Raw genomic sequence first — 24,472 nt, 5'->3', positions numbered from 1 at the left:
TGATGAGCTGACAGTGTATCCTGACATCCTTATCGACATCCTCATGTAAATGTTCCCTCTCTTATTTTCCACGTGGGTATGTGTTTTAAATAGTCCCTTTAAAAAAAAATTAATGGTATTTTGAGACAGTGAGAGGATAAAAGTATATGGCCATCACACATTTAATAGGAAACTAAAATTATTTTTGAAAACTTTGGAAAGATTACATAAAAAGTCTCAAAATTTTATTGTTAGAAGGTAAAGATTTCTATTTTCCCCTCACCTCTTACATTTAGCATAAATGACAGTGAAGCATTTTTTCAAATTTAAGAAACAAGTATAAAATCTGATTTTTAGTTTTTCATGAAACGAATTTTGTATATAATTCTTGTATCAATATTAACACCAATAAATCAGGACCATCTAGAAAACAAAAACAGGATTAAAAAAGATAACCAATTGACATGACGGATGAAGAAGATACTAGGAGAGAAGAAACATGTATACAACAAAGCCTACAATTGGGAAATCGTGGGAATCAAAGTCAAGCAGTTAATTACTAACAAAGATGGCAACCATGTTTCTTTTGTCTTTCACAGTGAATGCATAATTAGCACTTAATACTAAGACTAGGGAATAAACCATCTATAATCTATTGAAAAAGACCATCTGCTTCTATAAATTTTGTTCTCATACACTTGCCAAAAGAAGAGAACATATTAACAAAATAATGGGCCCTGCACTGTTAATTGCTAGGTTGTTTGCAGTTGTGCTGTTGCTATTAGAATTTAATAAGCCATTCCTTCTGCTAAATTAATAAGCAGCCAAGATTATGTAATAGCTGCTTTCAGCTGCTAATTATTTTTCCCACAATTCCTTCCCCTCCCTACCCCTACCCCCACCTTTTTTTGGCTAGGAGCAGGAAAGGAGACTGCCAGTATGTCATCAGCAAGTCTCCCGTCCTCATTTTCAGAGCAACATTAGGAGCATAATCAGAGTTTAAACTTGGAGGTGGCTATCTCAGGAACCTTGAGGATATAAGTGTTTTGTACAGAAAAAGAGAAAAGCAGCATTTGGATTCAGAGGGCGAGTTTTCATTGTGTAGCATTAGAGCTATCTTTTAATTGGTTAATGGCATCTGTTTCTTGTAGTAAGAGAGAAACGGGACATTCGAAAGCACCTTTGGGGCATGACTAGGTAGGGAGAAATCTGGTGGGGGCGAGGGGGACCTAAAGAACTACAGAAAGCCAGCTCTGTGCCGTGTGTCGTCCCCTTTCTTTAATATTCCAGTATACATTAATCATACATGTTAGTAGGAAACTTTCCAAGCAGCACAGTAGTGCTTGAAAAGGGGAAGTATTACACATTTCTTTTTTGTTTTGTCATACAAAAGCATTTTTTAAAAGCCCCCAAAACTACTGTCTTAGTTTCATAGATACTATAATGTACACAAAAAGAATATAATCCCTAATAAAGGATTCCTTTACATTGATTACATTTAGCTTCGTGAAAAATTTAGCATTTCTTTTTTTAATTTAGGCCATTAAAAAAATTCTGGCGACTATACTTAGGAACCTCTGCAAAAGGGCATGGCCCAACAAAAGCAATTTTCTCGCTTCCTTTGTAAGAACCTAGGTGACTCGGGTAATGAATAGCATTTCGATATGGGAAACCCGTGGCTCTTCAAGGAAGGTCACCTAATCCCGTGGGACTCCCCTTTCCTTATCTGTAAATGACTAGATGATTCATCCATTCTATCATTCAGAAAATTATGAACATCCATTATGCCCAGGCATTACGCTCAGCATTACAGCTCTTAACAAATTTATCATTTTATAGTCTTTATCAGTCAACTCACATTTATTAGTTGTTATATACCAGGCAGTGAACTAGATTGAGATGCAAAATGAATACAATTTAAGGTGTGCTAAATAAAGGCTAACGGGCATGTGGGTGAAAGAGGGAAGCGCTCTTACAGGGTTTTAGGGTGAGGCTTCATAGGAGATGTGACATTTGGGAGCAAGGACATGCCAGGCACAGCAAGTCGTCGGCAGTGCTAAACTGGAACCCAGGCGGCTGGTGGGGCGACCCAGTGTGAAGGAAGCGGGATCTCGAAGGTGAGGTGCTGTCCGGGCTTTTCAGCCGAACGGACGGTAACTCATCCAGTCCGCACCACCGAGGATGGGCGAGGCGAGCCCAGGGAACAGACTCCCGCGAAGCTCGGGGCGGAAGGTGTCTGGGCTAGGGCTGGAGCAGTGCAATGGGAAGGAGAGGGCGGATTCCGGACAATTTTGAGGCAGAATGATAGCAAAAGGCCCGTGAATGCGTGACGAGCTCCACAGAAGAGCTGACTCGTTTTTGCAGAGTTGCAGCACTCCCTCGTCTCCTCCCACCCTCCTCGTCAGCCGTCACACTTCCCCGACCCACCCTCTGGGGACACAGAGAATCATCAGAGCTCGAACGTGGCTCTTCGCTGTCCGGAACTTCCCTGCCCCGCACCACCCGCTAGGGTAAGGACGCTGCAGAATCCCGTCCTCCTATCATTAAACAACCAGGACAGCCGCCCGCGCGCGTCCCGGAGGCACCAGCAGGAGCGCGCGGGCGCGCGGGCCCGGCAAACGCCGCTTCCGGGTCACGTGGCCCGGCTTCCGGTTCGCACCTCCCCTCAGCGAAGAAACCTCCAATCGGCCGCCTTGGACTCAGCGGTTACCCGCGCTGCCTCCGGTGCCGATGGCGACCGCTGAGACGCTTCCCGCGCGTCGCCTAGCCCGCCCCTCAGCTCGCCGCAGCCCCGGCTCCTCCCTCGTCCGGCCCCCGGGGCGGGGTCTGTCAGCTTGCCCTCCCCTCTCCGCCTCAGCCTGCCCTACGCCAGCCGGGTCCCCTCCCCACAGCACCACGGCTTCTCTTCCTCAGCACGGCGACAGGGGCTTCCCCTTCGCCGCCGCCGCCGCCGCCGGCCAAGCTCCGCCGCGCCCGCGGCCCGCGGCCGCCGTAAGTCCCTGGGGACGAAAGGGGGCGCCGGGGATGGGGGAGAGGGGGAGGGAGGACTGGGCGCGCCCCCCGCCACCCCGCGCGCGCCCCCCGCCACCCCGCGCGCGCCCCGACGACCCCACCCCGAGCCTGCCCGGCCCGCCACTGGGTCGCCGCGCCCGCAACTCACTTCTCTCCGTGTCCGCGCCCTCCGCACCACTCCGCGCCGCGCCCGGGGATGTGGGGGCCAGTCCCGGGCTCCGCGACAGCCTCGCGGCACCTGTGGTTCGGGAATCGCCTCAAGTTTTGCGGGGCGCTTTCGGGAGGGGCCGGGGGCGGTGGCGGCCGAGGACTCTTGGCGCCCCCTGCGCGGCGGCGGATGCCATTGTCTGCTCCGCTCCTTGCCTGTCACCTCGGCCGGGCTTGGTCAGTGATGGAGTGTGGCCACGGGAGTGGGGGGGAGGCACCGGCGACGGCCGGACCCGAGGAACGCTGGCCCCGAGCCCGCGCCGCGGCTGAGCCCATTGTTTTTATTGCCAGTCTCGAGGAATTGTGGTGCCCTGTGATTTGCGGCAAAATCAAAGCGTTGGTTTTTAACACGAGGGAAGGAATACTCGTGCTTTGCAACCGGGTTTCGTCCCATGTTAGGACATAATTTATTTTAAGGAGAATACATTGTTTTTTCGTCCTGCAAAGTGGTAGGGCGAATACAGGACCCTGCTCCAGACAGCCTTGAGCCCATACTCTTCGCAGGCAAACCCTCACCCTTTCTGGTCACCAAGATCTAGGAATACGAGGTCCATTCTTTTCCAAGTTCTGGTAACGGGTTTGCAGTAAATGTCCAGTTGATGCTTGACTTGCTGCCCCCTTCGAATGCCGCTATCTTCAGGACTTGCACGGGAGGCACTTTGGTATCACCTAATAATGTCCTTATATTTTGTTCCCCTGACGCATTTTAAGTGAGGTAATAAGACCATTTTAACTTTACTAAAGTTGAATTGCCACGTCATACATTTCTAGATATCTTGTTGATACCTTTTTGGGTGGTTACAAAAAGCGACGATAATTTCTTACCGAAATTTAGGGCCCATTTTTATTCTACATTGGTTCTGTAAATTTCCCCTCCCCGTGTTCAAATTCAAGATGGTGTGGTGAATCTTGAGAATCATGCTTGAATCTTATTTGCAGTAACGCTGTTAAAGGAACTTAACAGTGATTAAAAGAAAAAAGGATACCTATGTGAATTCTGCCTTTAAATTACCTTTGTAGAAACAATACTTCTGTTTGCAGTTGAGATGACCAATTGGATTACAAAAAGCTTGGCGTTAAAAATGAAACATGCAGACTAATCAACACATTCGCAGATCACAAATAAATACATACAAATTAGTTTAAGTATAAAACACACTAGAATTCAGCATCCATTCCATCTGTAGATACTATTTTTTATTTTAAATGAAGTATTTCATGTAATGTTTCAATGCTGAATCTTATTTAATAAGTGTAAATCTTATTGTGGCCTTTTAAACGTTTGTTTTCTTTTTCATAATACATTAACTCAGTTTTAGATTTTGTACATATTTAAGTTGGAATGCTTTAAAAGTCAGATGAAAACATACTTTTTTATTAATGAAAATTTGTATTTATGGGATTTTTCGGTTAATATTTTGGATCATTCTGTTTTGCTTAAAATATGCCATCATAAACTGAGGAGAACATTCCAAGATACAAGCTACTGTCTACAAGTAATTCACCCTGGAACTAGAACGGCCTCAGGATGAAAAATAGCAGGTCTTCAGTTTCTTTCAAAAGTACCCAAACCAGTTGATGTCTACCATTCTCTTTTGATGCATATAGAGAGTGCGCAATGTATAGCACAGGTAGAAAATAGTTTCTTAAATTGAAAGAGTGATCTTTATTTTTCTTCAAAAATTTCACTTCAGCTTATTACCCATTTTTCTTTTTTCTCCTGCACACTCCCGTTCAAACTTAATGTGGAACAAGGTGGGATTGGAAGGTTTGCATCTAGAGGAATATCTGTCCAAAAGAATTTCTTGCTATTTTAATTGGCATAGAAATACTGATGGCTACTAATCATTTGTCATGTAAATGCCCCATCCCCCAAAACTTCTCTGTGAAACACATAATCTTAACTTTATTGATTCAAAGTATTACATGTAATCTTGATTTTATTTATCTTAACAGATGCAGTTTATGTTGCTTTTTAGTCGTCAGGGAAAGCTTCGACTGCAAAAATGGTATGTCCCACTATCAGACAAAGAGAAGAAAAAGATCACAAGAGAACTTGTTCAGACCGTTTTAGCACGGAAACCTAAAATGTGCAGCTTCCTTGAGTGGCGAGATCTGAAGATTGTTTACAAAAGGTATAATTTTTATTTGTCAGAAAGGTGAAATAGAATCAAATGTTAGGTCATTTAGGAAATTGCAGACTTTAGTGATGACATTTATAAATAATGATTAATAAAGATTTAGATGAAATAGGTTTAAGGTAAAGCTTTGTGTTTTTAAAATAACTAGTGTTTTGATTGATAATTACTGAGGCTGAAATGATAAAGGCAGGGAAATCATTTGAAAACTAGTTATATAATTAAAGGCATAAATGATTATTCATGCTTAATCATCTTTATAGAAGAGTTTAATGAATTCATTTCATTGCAGGGGAAAGTAGGGTCAGTATTTTAAATTGTGTGAGTAATTCTCTGAATTTAAACAAGTACAGATAGAGTCTAATTCTTTTTCCCCGAAAATCTATAAAGTAATGACTAATATTTGACATGACTTTTATCTGATTTTTAGAATCTTACTCACGTGTAAATACCTTGACTATGTAGACTATTTCAATCACATAGATGTTTTAAAAACTTTGTGTATACATGAGATGTGTTTGTAAGTAGTGTTTATTAACTTTTAAGTACCCTTGTTGCTATGGTGGGGGTGCAATTAAATATGACAGATAATTTTTCCAAGGACAGATTTTTTAAAAATTTGATGTTACAAAATGACTCATAGATTGGCTTTTAACACTAAAATTTTTTTAATGCTATACGTCTTTATTTTATAAATATCTGAAACCCTGAATACCCTAAAATAAATTTCTCAAGATTGTTCTAAGTAGGTTAAAAGAAATAAACTTTCTTCTTTTACAGAACATTTTTTGAGGGGACATTTACTTCATTCCCCATTTGTTTCTTTTTGAATAATTTGCTGAATTTAAGATAAGAGCATTTCTGCATATAAAAAGTTCTCTTGTGTGGGGAGTATACATGGAAGTAACAGTATGGGATACAATGAGGGTGGGAGAGAAGTCTGGTTTTCTTCTCAGCTTCCCTTTATTGCACTCCAAATATGGGTTGGATATTTGTCAGGGAGATGGCTGGGAAGAAATGGAGATTACAAGACATAAGTTTCTTAAATATTGAGGACTCCTCTTTATTATTGAATGATCTTTGGTGATTTTGTATCTTTGGGTGATTTTGTATCCAGTGTTTCGTTTGGTCTTATTGAAGATCATAGAAAAATCATATCATTTGAGAGGTGAGAGATGTTTTACAGTGATCTAGTCAGGTGATTTTGTTTTGTTTTGTTTTGTTTTAAGCTTTTTGCCCCATGGGTAGAACCTTAAATAAAATGAGTGGAAGTGAGGCTGCTCCTTGTGAAATCAGGAATGAGGATCCTGTATCCTGGCTCACTTGGGCTTTACCCCTCTGCACAGGAGACAGTTCTTGAGTTTGAAAACTGCCGTTGTTGATCAAACTTCAATTTTATAAAGAATGCAAATTTGGGAGAAGTGACTTGTCTAGGGCCATATGCCAGTTAGTGATTGACATGGGGCTGCAACTCAGATCTTAAGCTTAGAGGCAAAGATTTTAAACAGGGCTGGAAAAAGATCAGGTTTACATATCTTAGAAGATTGAACTGAGACAATGGATGAGGGCAGGAGGGGCTGAGACTGGCACCTGCAGGATCAGTAGGAGACTACGTGAGATCCTGAACCCAGGCTCTAGAAAGGAGGGCTGTCACTAAATAGCCATTATCAAATAGGTAGGTTTGATAAGACTTGGTCACCTCTAGAAGTGGGAAGAATATGGGAGGTCGAGGCAGGAGAATCGCTTGAGCCCAGGAGTTCAAGTCCAGCCCTGGCAACTTAGTGAGACCCCGCCATCTCTACAATTAAAAAAAAAAAAAAAAAAATTAGCTGGGCGTGGTGGCATGCACCTGTATTCCTAGCTGCTCTGGAGGCTGAGGTGGGAGGATTGATTGTGCCTGGGAGTTCAAGCCTGCACTGAGCCCTGATTGGGCCACTGCACTCCAGCCTAGGTGACAGAGTGAGACCCTCAACGACAACACCAAAGCGAAGAGAGCAGCGAAGGAAAGGGAGGAGTGGGGTGATCTCCACATTTCTGGTTTGCTGATGGGGTACAAGGTGAGCTAGAGAACTCGGCTTATTTTGGGGTGAGTTGATTTGGGGATGTCTATGTGACTTTCATTAAGAGAAGCCTGATTTTCTGGTGGGATGTGGTTGGTGTAGGTATGGAAGTCTGGGGAAAATAAGACAAAGTATTATTAGATCACCAGCATTCAAGTGGCAGGCAAAGGAGATGAAGAAGGGACCTTCAGAGTGGAATGAGAAATTTCACCAATGCCAGATGTTGCATAAAGTTCAATGAAAGTGAGGAAGGAATCTGGTAGATTTTACAGTGAGCATTTCATATAATGCCCTTTGCCAGAACATTTTCAGTGGAATAGTGGAGATAGAACTCTCGATGTAATGGGGCGAAGTGTGAAGAGGTGGAGAAATTTAAATAGCATGTGTAGACTATTTTGGGGAACTATGCTGTGAAGGACAGGAGACGAGGTGGTAACCACTCATAGACATAGGAGTGGGGGACAAGGTTTTTAAAAAAGAAGGTGTGAGAGGCTTAAGCTTATTTCTAGATAGGGGAAGGAGTCCCCCGTGTGGAGGAGGAAAATACCAGCAAGGGATTCAATCCCAGGAATGGGCTGTTATGGGAAGAAAGGAAAGCACTGCTTGGTGTTCATGCACATGTCACTCAGCCTGTCCGTGCTGAGCCACTACTTTTTCTTTTGAAAGCTACAAAGGATATCTAATCCAACTCTGATACTTATATCAAGCACCTTTAAATAAAAGGTGGACTTTAAAAAAAAACAGCTTTATTGAGATATCAGTCATATACAAAAGGTGGAATTTATCAGCTCTTTCTCTATACGTTCCCCCTTCCATTTCATACTGAAAACCTCATCTACTCTACCACTTACGGACATATTTTTTGTTGGTATAAACAGGTGATTTGTTTTCCCTACTGCTGGAAGCGAAGAGCTTTTTAAGCAGGAGAATTACTGCTTAGCTCCTGAGAAATTCTGGACTAGGACTTCTGCTGTTCATATCAGCAAGTGATTTTTGTTGTTTTTGTTAAATTATCTCATCTACATTCTTCATCCTGAGTATTTGGCATACAAATTCCCCCTTTTGAGAGGGGAATGATGGATAAGAATAATATTAGCTGAAAAGACAGACTGAAAATCTGGGGACTTAAGTTCTGTTCCCTTTGTAACGTTAGCTAGTTTTATGACTTTAAATAAGTCACTTTGTTTCCTTATCTCTAAATGCTCTTGAAGATCCCTTCAAGACAGAATACTGTGCTTTTTTGATTCCTGTTTTGTGTAGCATTTTGTGGAAGAGTCACTGGATTAAGGTCTTTTAAAATTAATTTAAAAACATATATATCTCCAAATTACTAGCTTGATAATTTGTTAAAGAATACTTACTGATTTTCTTTACTAACAAAAGAATTTTTAATGACATACCAGTGGGTATTGAGAACACTTCAGCTACATTCACCCACAGTCAGCTGATATTTAGCTGATATTTAGCTGACTGCGGAGAAGTCATGTGTTTTGAATATAAGAATAGGCACTTTCAGATGTTCTCTGAGTGCCAGTAATTAGAGTAAGCCTTAATCCACTGTGCTAAAAATAACCAAACATACCTTTCTTCTTACTAGTCTATTATTAATTTTACTTCAGATTTAGACTTACAAATAGGCACTAAGAGAACAAAATGAGCTCATTATTAATTTTTTTAAAACCATTTGGTCCTAAATATAGGAAGTACACTTCAGGTTCTCTTGGTAATCTTTTACTAAATCAGTATGGCATATTTTACTTCTCTCCTCTTCAAAGCTCTTAAAATATTGTTTTGAGCACATTTTAATTTTTGCCAGGTATGGGATTACGTTAATGCAATTGCTGGCTATAGTTTTTAATGTAAAACTTGGGCTCTAGAGTCAAATTGCTGTTCCTAGGCAGGTTACTCAAACCTGGGTCTCTTATCAATGCAAATAATAATGGTATCTCATGGATACGGTTGTTGTGAGGATTAGAGTGGTAAAATATGCAAAAGCCTTAGCTAACATTTAATGTCTCATGTAGGGCGAGGATTCAGTGAATGGTACTTAATTATGTTTCTGTTTTTTTCCTGCCCTAAGCTTTCTGGAAAGAGGTACATTATTATCCTGATAGCTATCTGTTCACCTACACCAAAGAATTCATTAATTTGATTATTCTTTTTCCATTCCGAGTGAAAGTAAACATTACTGGCTGGGGCTTAGACACATTGTTTCTGATGATTTTTAAATTAATGCTTCCAAGTGATTCATGCAGTTTAGGACCTTTGACTAGTGTTTAAGTGCTTTTTATTTGTAAGGAAAGAGGCAGTACTGTGGATAAGGAGCGAGGATGGTACGAGCATTAGCTTGTTTAATAGTAGCATGAGGAAATCTTAAATAAAAGGAATTTTACTTGAAACTGTTAGTAAACTTTGTATAATAAATTATTTAGCATTCTGTTCCTATCAGCTAGTCATATCTGGTTTTTAATCTACCATTTTTATGTCAGTCCCTTTAATCTTTAGTTTTCTTAAATCAGGAAATCTTATGTGTCATTTATCAGTTTCCTCAAATTCAAAGTTCTATTTAATGAGCATGGGTTAGGGAGGATGGAGAGTTGGAATACTCCATTCTCTTTTAAATAGATAAATAAAAACAGAGTAATGATGGGAAAGAGAGGGAGCACTTTGTTAAAGTTGGCATTGATGCCCTGTTTTGTCTTCCATGACTTATTCCCTTCACAATGATGATAAATGAACACATGTGAATACCTCCTCTCAATAAGACTGCAGTAGCCCCACCATTTTAAATAACTTACTGAGTGTGGAAGTCGGGTAGAGTAGACATGCACAAACTCATGATATATATGCCAAGTGAGTTTGTATGATACAGTGGAAAAAGGCCTGGAGTTAAGGTCAAAAGATCAGGTTTCTTATCCCAGTACTAGCACTTGTAGGCGCTGTACTCTTAAGCCTCATTTTTTTTTTGTCTTTTTTTAATCTGTGATCAAGGATGAAAGATAGTACTTGCTGTTGAAAACATCAAATAAGATGAAATGGTTTTAATAATGAAATTAATGCTGTTGTGTGAATACTAGTTATTTTCATACTAAGGAGCAAGAATTCATTGAGTCTCAAAACAGGTTGTGTTATTCTGTATGCAGTATTATTTTACATTAATGCTACGAGCAGTAACTGCCCATTGTGTTTTCTAAAAATCATTTAAGTGATCTTCAGTGAAAATTATAATCTCCACTGAAATGTTCTGTGTTTAGCCTATCTTAGGTTTTTATTTTCTTTCTTTTCAAAAGCCTTAAGTACATGTAAACCATTTTAAAATGCCCTTTTAATCCTCTTCAAAGGACTTGCTATGCCTCAGGTTGAAGTTTTGCTTCCTTGGGTCAAGCATAACCTGATTCCATATGCTAGAATCCTAATTTGAAGGAGAATATAAGTTTCCCAACCTTACTCCCTCTTCTAGGGTAAATAAACTACACTTCAGTTCAACAGTGTAGAACTTGGTAAATTTGAGAACAGGCCTCTGTTTCCCTTAAGTGATAGGAACTTTCTGTTCTCTTTCTCTAACTTCTGTAATAACGTGGAGCTGTTGTTCTTTTCGTATGGTTTATTCCGCAATCCTAGAAACCTTTTTAAAAACAATTCTATTCTGTTAGAAGTCAAGAGCATAGTTACCCTTGGGGGTGGGAGGTTGTGACTGGGAGAGGGTAGCAGAGGAGTTTCAGGGTTCAGTAGTGTTCAGCTTCTTGATGTGGGTGCTGATATATAGTTGAGTTCACTTTGAAAATTTATTGAGCTTGTAGGACTTAAGGTCTTCTCTGTGTGTATATTATACATATTCCAATAAAATATCCCAAAATATTGACCTCACCTTGACATTATCCTCAACAAGTCCTCCTTCAGTTGGAAGGTTTGTTTTCTTCTCTGTACTTACAGTTTGAATTAATCTGCTATATATTTTGTTTTAATTAAGTAAACTTAGGAAAAACCTGGGTCTGCTATGTTTTAAAATGTTTATAGAAAAGAACCTGAAAGGAAGAAGGGCAAAATCACTTATTCTAAGTGGTATGATTATTTTGTTTTTTTCTTTTTACTTGCCTATGCTTTTCGAAATTTCTCTTATGCGTTTATTACTTTTGTAGTCTATGAGAAAAATCTGTACTGTCGTGAAAGAAGAAATAAACTGTATAAACTTGGGGCCTTTCATAATAGGATATGAAAATATATTTAGAAAACATCATTATAGGATAACAGTTTTTTTCACATTTGTACTTTGTTACAGATACGCTAGTCTGTATTTTTGCTGTGCTATTGAGGATCAGGACAATGAACTAATTACCCTGGAAATAATTCATCGTTATGTGGAATTACTTGACAAGTATTTTGGCAGTGTGAGTAGTATTTTATTTTAGGAAATTGAATGCCATAGTATATTTTGGAACCTTTTCTCTAACAAGTTTATTATTTGGTTGTCTTGGGGATTCTAACCGCGGGAGAGGGTGGGAATGACTATTTATTAGTAGAAATTATTAAGTTGTCCATATTGGGAACATGCAGAGCCCAGTCTTATTTAGCTTGTAGGAATATGTTTTCAAGTACTTGAGATTTGGAAATTAAGCTTACTTAAACCAGTGATACTTAGTCATTTTTAGAAAGAGTTAAGATTGATTCACTCTAGTTCGATTTTATTCACTACCTGATAGTGAATAAGCATCTTCTGCTTCTGCAAGTTTTAACAATTTTTTCTTTTCTTTTTTCTTTTTTTTTTCCTTTTCAGGTCTGTGAACTAGATATCATCTTTAATTTTGAGAAGGCTTATTTTATTTTGGATGAGTTTCTTTTGGGAGGGGAAGTTCAGGAAACATCCAAGAAAAATGTCCTTAAAGCAATTGAGCAGGCCGATCTACTGCAGGAGGTAAGCTACTTATTCTCTTCACTAGGCACTAGCACGTTTTGCTCTTGCTGGGGAAGTCTCATTCATCATTCTTACAGTTTCAGAAAGTACTCTGAAGCATGCTTGGCATGTAGTGTCCATCCATGTGCAGTTTATTGACTGGAATATGTGTCAGTCACGTCAACTCAGTTATCTGTGGATGGATGGTTCAGTTTGGAGATGGTCTATCGGTCAGGCCTCTTCCCAATGGCCCTTTTTGGACCCTAAAACACTGAAGTCTAAACCTTTAGAGGACAGACGACTTGAAGAAGGGAAAAGATTGGCTGAAAGTAGCAGTAAGTTGAGAACTCTCCATCTATTGCTTCAAATTGTTTAAGATAACCCCCTTTTTCATTAGTGTAGATAATCAGGAGTTGACTATGAGATTATGACATTTTAATTCCAAATTGGCTCATATTTTCACCTCATGTCCATTAAATGCAAAAGTAGCCAAGCAAATGATAGTGTTTTCTAATTATACTTTTTGTAGAAACTTCCAGTTTTTTTTTGTTAGCAAAACTAAACAGTATTTGCATTTCTCTTTGCTCTTCTTAAATAACAAACCATGTTCTGTCAAACTGCATTCTTGTCTTACCTCCACATCCCCAGATGTGTAACTCCCTTTTCTTTCTAATTACCATAGTCATCTTGGGTTAATTGTGCAGTTGATGCTGATGTACCTTCTATTTCTGAAGCTTAACATTTCATAGATAAGGCTACCTTTTTCCAAAAACTTAATGATACCTTAATTCAGATACCAAATTGAATTATGCTTTAGAGCTAATTGTGATTTTTATCATATGGAAAGCTTACAGCATGAGAAGTGATTAGTAAATATTGAAAAATGAAATGTGTTTTCACTAAAGTAGTTAAGTGTGTGTTTGCATGTATGTAAAAGTCTTGAATATTTTTGGCTCACTGGTTCATTTTCCAGAAGCATTGAAAATATGATTTTGTATTTCCAGTTTATTTTAGTCCCTTCTTTGTTACATACATGTTTATCAGTTTGTTCTTGTCTTTTTTTAGTCACCAAAGGTGACTTTCAGTCTCATTTTTTAGCCTTGGAGGCATTCAGTTTTAAGGGAGTGAAATAAGGGGAGAAGAGTAACTTACTTTCTCCATTTTAACTTCTTAACTCTTGGACTCTGTGAGGAAGGGAAAGCTGTTTGAGAATCTCACTGCATCAGTCACTGACTGGGACAGTTGTGGGGATTGCTTGAAGTTGAGATGACATCATCTGGATAGACATCTACTAAATGTGAGACAATGCATTGTACACTTAATGATCTTGTAGTTATCAGAAGAGTGGTTAAGGTGCCTGCAAAAGTGAAGTATTAGATTCGCAGCCCTGGTGCCATCTACTCTTCAGTAGTGAAATGAACACAGACCTTTTGCCTTGTGTGTACAGTTTGCCACAGTGGTTTACCAATTGATTGGAAATGTTATTCTGGAGGTTTGTTTTTAATATCAGGTGCGCTGACTATAAGCATATACTCTACTGTTGTAAAATTGGTTTTTAAAGTTAGTATCTCCTTATTTTGCTGTTCACTAATCAGACTTTTTTAAAAATTAGGTCAAAACCAGGATTAGAAATTGGGAATTTTTCATATAGGTCTTCCCTTGATCACTTTCATATTTTGTCACAGATCTGTATTCTGCTCTGTCAGAACCTGGCATTTCTTCCAAGTTTTTCTATCATTTTCTGATTAATTACATTGGCTTTAAAATGTATTTAAAGTTATTGAAGTTCAACTTTTAATTTTAATATTTTTCCTGGAGAGTAATTTTTTGTTTGTTTGTTTGAGATGGAGTTTCGCTCTTGTTGCCCAGGCTGGAGTGCAATGACACGATCTTGGCTCACTGCAACCTCTGCCTCCCGGGCTCAAGCGATTCTCCTGCCTCAGCCTCCCAAGTAGCTGGGATTACAGGCTTGCACTACCATGCCTGGCTAGTTTTGTACTTTTAGTAGAGACAGGGTTTCACCATGTTGGTCAGGCTGGTCTCGAACTCCTGACCTCAAATGATCCGCCCCCCTTGGCCTCCCAAAGTGCTGGGATAAAAGGCGTGAGCCACTGCACCTGGCTGTGCCTGGATTTTTAAATGCTACTGGGAAATTGCTATGGGCCTTAGAATATGACAGCAATGTTAAGTTTACCTTAGAGCATATATTCAGTATTTAATGTACTAGGGGATAAAAACATTATTGCAGATCCACATTTATTTGTGTGTGTATATGTACATATGTATATATATTCCCCTATGGGAGTATTTTAATAGTTAATATTGTCCTTCTGTTTGAAGTATTATTTTTATGTCTTTTTTTTTTTTTTTTGAGATGGAGTTTCGCTTATCACCCAGGCTGGAGTGCAGTGGTGCAACTTCGGCTCTCTGCAACCTCTGCTTCCTGCGTTCAAGCAATCCTCCTGCCTCAGCCTCCCAAGTAGCTGGGACTACAGGTGCACACCACCATGCCCAGCTAATTTTTGTATTTTTAGTAAAGACAGGCTTTCACCATGTTGGCCAGGATGGTCTCAAACTCCTGACAGGTGATCCACCCACCTCGGCCTCCCAAAGTGCTGGGATTACAGGCGTAAGCCACCGCATCCAGCCTATTTTTATGTCTTTAACTGGGGAAAGTAAGTGCAGAGAGAAAAGCATAGGATGAGTATGGTTGGTCCCATGTAAAATTTTCCTTACCCCCTTGTAACCTTTGTTTAAAATAAAGAAATGAGTACTGTTAATTACAGTTCCTTGTCTTTAGAAGAAAGCTGTGGTCCTGTTTCTCTTCTATGACTACCTTTACATTGCTTTGTACACAAACGAAACTGAGTACCACATTGAGACATTGTCTATTTAGCAGTCTGAGTGAACCATTTTTCTTAGCCATGTAGGTCTTGGGGAAGCAGTAGGTGGTGGTCCATTCTGAATTTAGAGTGAGAATACGTCGTAGGTTAAGGCCATTATGAAGCCAAGCTCAAGTCTGTGTGGAGCAGTAAGGCTTCAGGTTATTCTGTTCTCTTCATCAACATACTCTGAGAAGAAATGCAGGAATGGCAAGATGCATGTTTCCTAAAAATAGATTCATTTATATTTTTGATGCATGGTACAAGTTTACATCTGTGGGAGAGTATTTGAATATTATGTTCATAAAATAGCGAGTGGAATAAGAGAAAAAGCACTCCACAAACTGCTGGAAAACTTTTTGTTTTGGATACCATGACAACAAAAATAATTATGATGGTAACTAATGCTTGAGTGCTTGTATGTGAGGCCCTGGGCTCAGCAGTTTGCGTTAAGCATCCTGTGCTAATCCTCAAGACACCCTGTGAAAGGTTAGAGGTAGCCTAATGAGAAAGTGGAATCTCAGTAAGGTTCCATGACTGGTCTGAGGCCACCTGGTTAGCAACTGGCAAAACCAGGATTCTAAACCCAGATCTACTAGGCTTCACAGCTGTGTAAAATCTTAACCACTGTGCACTTGCCCTAACCCCAGTTATGTATTGTCTTGGTATATATATTTTAAACGTTCTGTTTTAGATATGAACTTCTTTGTTTCTCAGTCATGTAGTGAGAAATTCATAATTCTCCCAGAGGTTTTTCTGTGTGGAAAAGAGTAGATTTCCTAAGACAGTGCCATCTTTGACTTAGACTGCAAATTTTTATTGTCCAGATTATCAGCAGTTGGAATTTTTTATTGGATATGTAGATATAAATAATATTTTTCAACCTATTTCTTGTTGGATTGATCAAAATGCCTGGATTTATAATAACTTTTTTGGTCTTATAGTTTGGGGTATAGCATTCACTTAATCAATTTCATGAAATGATTTTGCTTCCAAAATTGTAAATATAGCTGTGAAGATCTAAATTCAGACTTAACATTTGTAGTAGAAGTCCTAATTGGTCAATTTTAATCTAATTTTTCATGTGTCATTATTTTTCTGTTTAGTGTCAGGTCTTTTACTTGAATTGATTATTTCTAAGCACCAAAGATGACTTTGAACTTATCATGTACTTATCTGTTGGCTTAAAGGTGTATACACATCTCAATGATTTTGATTTTTTTTTAATTTGTGAAATATACATTTCTATCCTTAAGAATGCTTATTTTCTTCAGAAAAATTAAAAAAAAATTTCTCTTACCCAATTTGTATAAACATGTAGTTTAAGGTAGTCCTTCATTTTATAGCCAAATAGGGAAGAGGGTCAGTGGATACAGATTTTCTGTTAGCATATTACAGTTAGTAATAAAAATGTAACATTAAATGTACATTCAAATAATAGTTGCTAAAATATTAGCAGACATTGTGATTAGATAATAAAGATATCTTTTTTATTTTACTTCATTACTTGGTAAATAAAGGATTAGTTTTGACATTTCTAGACCAAACTTCATGTTTATTCCTTTTGGTGTTTGGTTGTATGAATACATAATTAGATTTGGGGGTAAAGCCCAGAAATTGGCCCGTTATCCATTTTTTAATGTTTGGCTGTCTTAACGTGCCACTGGTACTAAAGATGATTCTTAAATTATTAAAGTACAACATGCTGAAATTGCTAAATTGATATTCTTTGCAATACTTGGAATACTTTTCCCCACCACCTATTTTAAGCTAGATTTTTGGAGGGATATGGTGGGGGGTGGTGACGTAGTTGGATTTATTTAAACACACACATATATAATGACAAAGGAAATAATAGTATGGCTTTTTTTCTGTAAAGTCAAGCACTTACCAGTTTTTCTCTGCTCCTTAATTTTATAGAGCCAGAATGAAGAATGGGGAGGTTTGTCTGAGGATATCTTATGATAAAGAGCAGTCTAAGGCTTTAGTCCTTTTGATCCCCAACTTATTTATTGGTAACTACTAAATTTACCATTTTTGTGGCATGGATAAAATGGAGTGCTATGCAAATACTGTTGCACGTGAGATGATTTCTAAGTCCTTGCTTGATCCGTGAAGATCAAATAGTTAAATACTGGGCATTTGGGCTTTAACCCTTAGCGGTTGATGCATGATGGTGTTGATTACTGCTTTGAGATGTGTCAACCTTTCTTTTTTATACTAACAGCATCATTTTGAAATTTGTGGTGTTTTTTTTCTTTTGAGCTTTGTTTGCTGTTGGTATTTTTTCTCACTAAAGTAATCTGTGAAATGCAAAATAAGTGAGGTACCAAAAGCAAGCATAATACTCATGAATTTGCTTTTACTTTGAGATGATCCACTTTATGAATAGATTTACTGGATTTGCAGTTGTTTATCTGCCTCATCTAGAAAGTGGTACTCTACGGAGGATTAGCGCTGCTAAAATTGATTTGTTTTAGTGCTGGGGCTGCATGATATATCTTAGTACTATGCTATATTTTTGTGAAAGTAATAATCTGTGGGACTGCATACAAATGGAAAGGTAAGAATCTTAGGAGAAAAGTGGTTTCTTTTAAAAAAATGAAGCTTTTGTAACTTAAAATTATTTTAATAAGTACTTTTTGAAGTATTGAATAACATATCTTTTAATATGAAGTTTTGGACTTTTTAAAGGTCAGCTCTTGATATAATTAAGAATATTTGGGCTGAGCACGGTGGCCCAAGCTTGTAATCCCAGCACTTTGGGAGGCCGGGGCAGTTGGATTGCTTGAGCCCAGAAGTTCGAGACCAGCCTGGGCAGTGTGGTGAAACCCCGTCCTTACAAAAAGTGAAAAAAAAGACTAGCTGGGCATGGTGGTGTGTGTCTGTAGTCCAAGCTAATTGGGATGCTGAGGTGAGAGGATTGATTGAGCCCTGGAGGTCCAGGCTGTAGTGAGCCATGATCATGCTACTATATACCAGCCTGGGTGGCCACAGAACGAAACTTTGCCGAAAGGAAGGAAGGAAGGAAGGAGGGAGGGAGGGAGGGAGGGAGGGAAAACAGAAAAAAGAAAGAATATTTGGGCATGCTAGTCAAACTTGAGAATATCTTAAATTGTTTTAAAAAAAGAGATGCTTCCAAATATATACAATAATGTCATTTAACAGCAAAAAGCATTTTGATATAAATCCTCTTAGATTTGCTTAAATAAGACAAACTCGTGTAACTCCTTTGTAATTACTACTGTTCATGTTAAAACCTTCAAGCCTCTTTCTTTTAAAGTTAACAAGACTATAGTCTTTTATTGCCAGCATACTTTAGTTTTTTTATAGGTAAACTTAATCAGGGTTTATTATAACAAATTCTGGACAAATGAAGTTTGATTACATTAATGCTTGAAATGGAAGTGCTTGAAAGGAAGGGCAGAAAGCAGGACAAATGTTGCCTTTCATTTTACATTTAATAAGAAACAATTTGGCCAGGCATGGTGGCTCACGCCTGTAATCCCAGCACTTTGGAAGGCTGAGGCAAGCGGATCACTTGAGGCCAGGAGTTCAAGACCAACCTGGCCAACATGGTAAAACCCCATCTCTACAAAAAATACAAAAATTAGCTGGGCGTGGTGGTGCACACCTGTAGTCCCAGATTACCTGGGGGGCGGAGGCACAAGAATGGCTTGAACCCAGGAAGCGGAGGCTGCAGTGATCCAAAATCGGGCCACTGCACTCCAGCCTGGGCGACAGAGTGAGACTCTGTCTCAAAAATAAATAAATAAATAAATAAATAATTTGGCCAGTGTCCTTACTCACTGGTTCTCAGGTTGTAGTCATTTTGCTTTATGTGTTTTTGAGCCTTTTTTCTTTTCATACTTTTCAAAATTTTGAGGATTTTCCGCTTGCTATTTCTATTCTACTTTTCTTTTCTTAAATGCCGATCCTGACCTAGTAATTTGATTTCATGAGCCCTAGGGTTGGAACCTGCACAGGGACCTGCAAAGAGAATAGTCTGTGGTGTTGGTAGTGATTTTTTTTTTTAATTAAAAAATACTTTCTGAAAAATTTCACGTTTGAGTCCTTTTTTCACCTACTGACATTTTCTTTTGTTTCCTCTGATGCCTTTTTTTAAAAATAAAAATTCCCATTCTGGAAAAATTAGCAAATACAGGCAAACACACTGGAATATAATCTTACCCACCAACTAGAGCCAATTAGATTAACTCAGTGGTTCCCATGGAGTGGGAGTGGTGCAGTTGTGCCCCTCTAGGGGACATTGGGTAATGTTTGGACACATTTTTGGTTGTCACAATTGGGGGTGCAGTGCTACCGGCATCCAGTAGGTGAAGACCAAGGATGCTGCAGAGAATTCTGCAGTGCACAGGACAGCCCCCTTAGAACGCGGAATTATCTGGCCTCAAATGTCAGTTGTGCCCAGGTTAAGAAGCCTTGGTTTAATTTAACACTATGGAGTAAAGATTCCATTTACATTTATAGACTGCTATATCTTTTCAATATTATATGTAGACCACAGTATAAATAAGTGGCTAAAAATTAATCAAAAATGCAAAAAATCAAGAAAGGATAAATGTGCTTAAGAACATACAAATAGCTATAAAAATCATTCCTAGGCCAGGCGCGGTGGCTCACGCCTGTAATCCCAGCACTTTGGGAGGCCGAGGTGGGTGGATCACAAGGTCAGGAGATCGAGACCAACCTGGACAACATGGTGAAACCCTGTCTCTACTAAAAATACAAAAATTAGCTGGGCGTGGTGGTGCGTGCCTGTAATCGCAGCTACTTGGGAGGCTGAGGCAGGAGAATCACTTGAACCAGGGAGTTGGAGGTTGCAGTGAAGCGAGATAACGCCACTGCACTCCAGCCTGGTGACAAAGTAAGACTCCGTCTCAAAAAAAAAAAAAAAAGTCATCCCTATGATTCACCAAAATTACCTCTACATAATGACCAGTTACTGGAGAGATAATCTATGGTTGACTTTAGAATCCAACCTACAGCAAGGCTTGTAGGATGTCACTATATAATTTAATTTCCTCAACAACAGCCAAATCTGTTAACTTCTATTAAGGTACTTGAGTTTTTATGTGGAAACTGAATTGAGTATACCCTGCAGACAGAACACCTTTGAATTTTCTGCCAATCTCCCCAGCCACTTTAGGGATTTGTTAATTTCTTAAAGGAGGAATAGTTCAAATGACCAGAATTTACATATATAGACTTTTGTCGCATATATAGACTTTTTGTTGTTGTTGTTCTCTGGCATCCTGTTAGCCTTAAAGGTTTTACTTAGTGAAGATATTTAGGAGCATTTGAGTATTTGAAATTCTGTGATTCCAAGAAATCTTTTACCTTTGAAAAACCCTGATTAAATTTAGGGTATTCCAAGGCAAATACAATACAGCATGTCCTAAAACATGCTTAAAATATTTCTTTGCAATCTAAAATTATATTTGCTAGCTGGGCACAGTGGCACACTTCTATAATCCCGGCTACTTGGAAGGCTGAAGTGGAAGGATCCCTTGAGCTCAGAAGTTTGAGACCAGCCTGGGCAACACAGTGAGACCCCTCACTCTTAAACAAATTATATTTGCTAAGTTAATTATTCTGCTTTTTTTTGTTTGTATATTTGTTTTGAGACAGGGTCTCACTCTGTCACCCAGGCTGGAATGCAGTAGCACCACCATGGCTCACTTGCAGCCTTGAACTCCTGGGCTCAAGTGATCCTCCCACCTCAGCCTCCCGAGTAGCTGGGATTACAGGTGCACACCACCATGCCCAGGTAATTTTTTAAAAATTTTCAGTAGAAATGGGGTCTCGCCATGTTGTCAGGGCTGGTCTTGAACTCCGAGGCTCATGCAGTCCTCCCACCTTGGCCTCCCAAAGTGCTGGGATTACAGGCGTGAGCCACTGCACCTGGCCTCTGCTTTTTTATTTTAAAAGCACAACTAACTGGTAGATAAAGTGATTTATCTTTAGTATTTGATAACTAATGGGTTTTAGAGTGTTGTTTATAAGATGTAGTAAATTATCCTCATCATTATTTTTAAGACAAATTTATAAGACAAGTGTAATAGAAATAGATCAACAGCACAATAGAAAAAGATGGCAGAAAACATGAATACGTAATTCACAGATGAAAGCAAAACAAATGGTCCTTTTATTAAGGGAATGCAAAGTTAAAAATCAACTAGACCCTTTTTTGTTTGTTTGTTTCTTCTTGGATTGGCAAAGAGGAGCACTTAAAAGCTGTATTTTGTTTTGGAGGATTAGTTTGGTTATGTCTACTAATGACTAAATGTGTACATACATTTTGACCCATTAGTTACACTTCAAAGAATTTTATCCAACAAAAATGTACTGAGACACATTGCTTAGTAAAATAAGCCATTGAAGCTTACCCAAATATTCATCAATGAGAAATAGGTTAAGAAAATTATAGTACAACCATACATGAAACTGATGTAGCTGTAAAAGAAATGAGATCGATTTTTTTTTTGTAATGATATGGAAGGATACTCAAAGTATATCAAGTGAGAAAAGATCTAGGAACAGGATATTATTGTTATTATTATTTTATTTTTTGTAGGGACAGGGTCTCACCATGTTGCCCAGGCTTAGGAGCAAGATATTAGCTAACTCGTGTTACTTCTGAAAATCTTTGAAGCTCCCCCTGCTCTTTTTTCCAGAAGTGTAAAAACAAGCATGTATTTAGTATTACACATTTTTAAAAAATGAAAAAATGCTGCTGTGTGAATGAAAGAGTATACATCGTGTTGCTCCAGATGGTAAAACTAGAGTAGAATTTACTAAAATAAAGTTTCAGCACGTAAAGTAAAGCACTTCTCTGCTCTTGGCCATTTTAGACACTAACCATCTGGAGCAACCATGTAACTCTTGCCACTCATAGCTAACTTAATGTAAAAAAAAAAAAAAAAAAAATCACTTGACTTTCTTAGCACTTCACAAATGCTTGTAAGACTGACACCAGGAGCCCTGTCATCTAAAAGGCACCTTATAGAGTGCTTTCAATTCTTCTGTTTTTTCATTCATTGCTCAAAATAGATCGTAGTGAGATAAGATAGTCTCTGGCCTTCTTGGTCTTTGGCACAAGGAAGAGGGTTCCAGAGTTGATAGTAAGGACTTTGCATCCTTTGCCATAGAATTTGATTAGGGGCCATAAAAAGGACCATTGTGTTCTAGAATGTGAAGGACTAAGCATACCACTTTATAGTGCAAGGAATAAGTGAAGAAGTCCTTTTATAAGAAAAACTGCAGTAGAGCAATAACTTGAAATTACACTTATTTATATTTACTTTTCATTAAATGTAAATTATTTTCTTTTACCACATTGTACTACTAGAAAGAGAATCAGGAGTTTAGGCATTCAGTCATAGATATTCGATACCATTGATTTACTTAAGCACTTCTCATGTGAACAAGACTTAAGCCTGCAGATAATTCCTATTTTATCAGTGTTCGTTATAGCTTCCCTGTTGGTTTTACTTGTGAGTCATAAGCCTAGTATGATGATTATCTAGGAAATTTCACGGTAACAGGGCTTGTCTTAGGTTTTGAGAACAGGTGTAACTTGACTTCTCTCTGCTGTTTGTCATCCTACACTTCCCACTACATCTGGTCCTTTTTGTAGGGTGTTGAGAACAACATTTTTCTTCATGCAGGGGAAAGTGGAAGTGCATGTTTTCTAAGAAGGACAAATAGGAATAGAATAAAAGAAAAAGTATATTGGGGCTGGGCATAGTGGTTCATTATGTAATCCCAGCACTTTGGGAGGCTGAGGCGGGTGGATCATGAGGTCAGGAGTTCGAGACCAGCCTGGCCAAGATGGTGAAACCACATCTCTACTAAAAAAAAAAAAATACAAAAATTAGCCAGGCACAGTGGTGGGTGCCTGTAATCCCAGCTACTCAGGAAGCTGAGGCAGGAGAATCGCTTGAACCCATGAGGTGGAGGTTGCAGTGAGCTGAGATCATGCCACTGCCTTCTAGCCTGGGCGACAGAGCAAGACTGTGTCTCCACAAAAAAAAAAAAAAAATATATATATATATATATATATATATATATAGGAAGGGAGAATGGGAATGGAATCAAAAACATTGGTCTCGGATGAGAAGAGTCTTTCTCATTGGTTATGTGGTAATAATGGGGTAAAGCTGTAGCCTTTTTTTTTCTTTAATTCATGAGTAAGATGAGCAAAATTGAGGAAGTGTCATTTTCTTAGCCTTGAGAAATGACATCATCTAAAGGAGAATCGTTGGGACTGGGGAGAAGGGGAGGGGTGTATAGCTTGAGGACAGTGTGAGGAGTTGGCAGTAGACTTGGTGGGGAGCAAATTAGTGAGGAGCAAAAAAGATTTCCTGGGATTGAAAGCCCGTTTCAGGTTGAAATAATACATTGTCATCCTTATTCAAAGAATAGGTCTCCAGAGAACCTGTACTAAGGACAATACGTGGTTTATAGTTGTACAATACAACTGGATTAAAAAATTTTTTGTTTTCATTCTGACCTTTATTCCCACTTAATTGAAATCACTGGGGTTTTAGTGTTTTAAGAAACGGATAGTTTGCTGAGTATTATATGTGACTATTTCCTACGGGTGCCCAGGGGAAGAACAAGATAGTAGGCCTAGGCCTGCACAGGGTCCCTTGTGTGCTATGACAGACTTTACTCTCACCCTCCCTAATTCCTAATTGATATAATTTTTATGTGACTCACAAGAGGTACTGGTGGTAAGAGGTATAAACTGGAATTTATAATTGAATCTACTTTCTTTGTATCTGAAAGAAAAATATTTTGGTTAATTATGGGCATATAATTTAGCTAAAAAATTACCTTAAATGTTAAGTGGTCCTTAAGGCATTTATAACAGAACTTTTTCAGACCCTAGAAGTCTAAACTGGGAAATTATTTAAAACGTTATTAAAGCAATTTAAAATGGTAAAAATAATACATTTATTTTTGTGCATTTTAGAGTTTCTTTTCTTCTTGAAGGATGTTTTTCCAGTGAAGAGGGGTTTCTCCCTATGAAGAGTATTCTCACATTTAATAGATGGTAATTTCTTACTTAAGTACAGTAATATGGATCAATGGCTATAAAGAATAGTTCAGCTTATCATCAACCCTTTTCTTTCCTAAAAGCAGTAAAAGGTGTGTCAGGGTATAAGTGGTGGAAATGCCTGGGTGGTCACATTGAGAATTGTTCCTGTAGAATTGCTGGTGTAGTTCATAGTAAGTCTCCTGGGGAGGAATGGTTGCATACTCCGCCCTATTTGG

General features: G+C 38.7%; 1 protein-coding gene across 7 annotated transcripts in view; it reads left to right on the top strand.

The window, feature by feature from the left end:
• The first annotated feature begins 2,391 nt into the window (after window positions 1–2,391).
• Window positions 2,392–24,472, top strand: part of AP1S2 (adaptor related protein complex 1 subunit sigma 2) — a 29,251-nt gene continuing 7,170 nt past the window's right edge. The window contains exons 1-5 of one of the 7 annotated variants that reach the window (XM_055376648.1): window positions 2,621–2,970; window positions 5,155–5,333; window positions 11,676–11,784; window positions 12,171–12,308; window positions 24,171–24,251. In XM_055376648.1, coding sequence (XP_055232623.1) covers window positions 2,710–2,970; window positions 5,155–5,333; window positions 11,676–11,784; window positions 12,171–12,308; window positions 24,171–24,188 — 705 coding nt within the window. In that variant the 5' untranslated portion in view covers window positions 2,621–2,709 and the 3' untranslated portion in view covers window positions 24,189–24,251. Of the gene's footprint in view, window positions 2,971–5,154; window positions 5,334–11,675; window positions 11,785–12,170; window positions 12,309–14,661; window positions 16,710–17,089; window positions 24,252–24,472 lie in introns of those variants that run through there. The other 6 variants (XM_055376647.1, XM_055376646.2, XM_063702993.1 and 3 more) reach the window with 6 other exon arrangements.

Source organism: Gorilla gorilla, chromosome X (assembly GCF_029281585.2).
Source record: "Gorilla gorilla gorilla isolate KB3781 chromosome X, NHGRI_mGorGor1-v2.1_pri, whole genome shotgun sequence".
In the NCBI taxonomy this organism is placed as follows: Eukaryota; Metazoa; Chordata; class Mammalia; order Primates; family Hominidae; genus Gorilla; species Gorilla gorilla.
The sequence above is the reverse complement of the archived record's forward strand: the minus strand, read 5'-3'. Positions and strand labels throughout refer to the sequence as shown.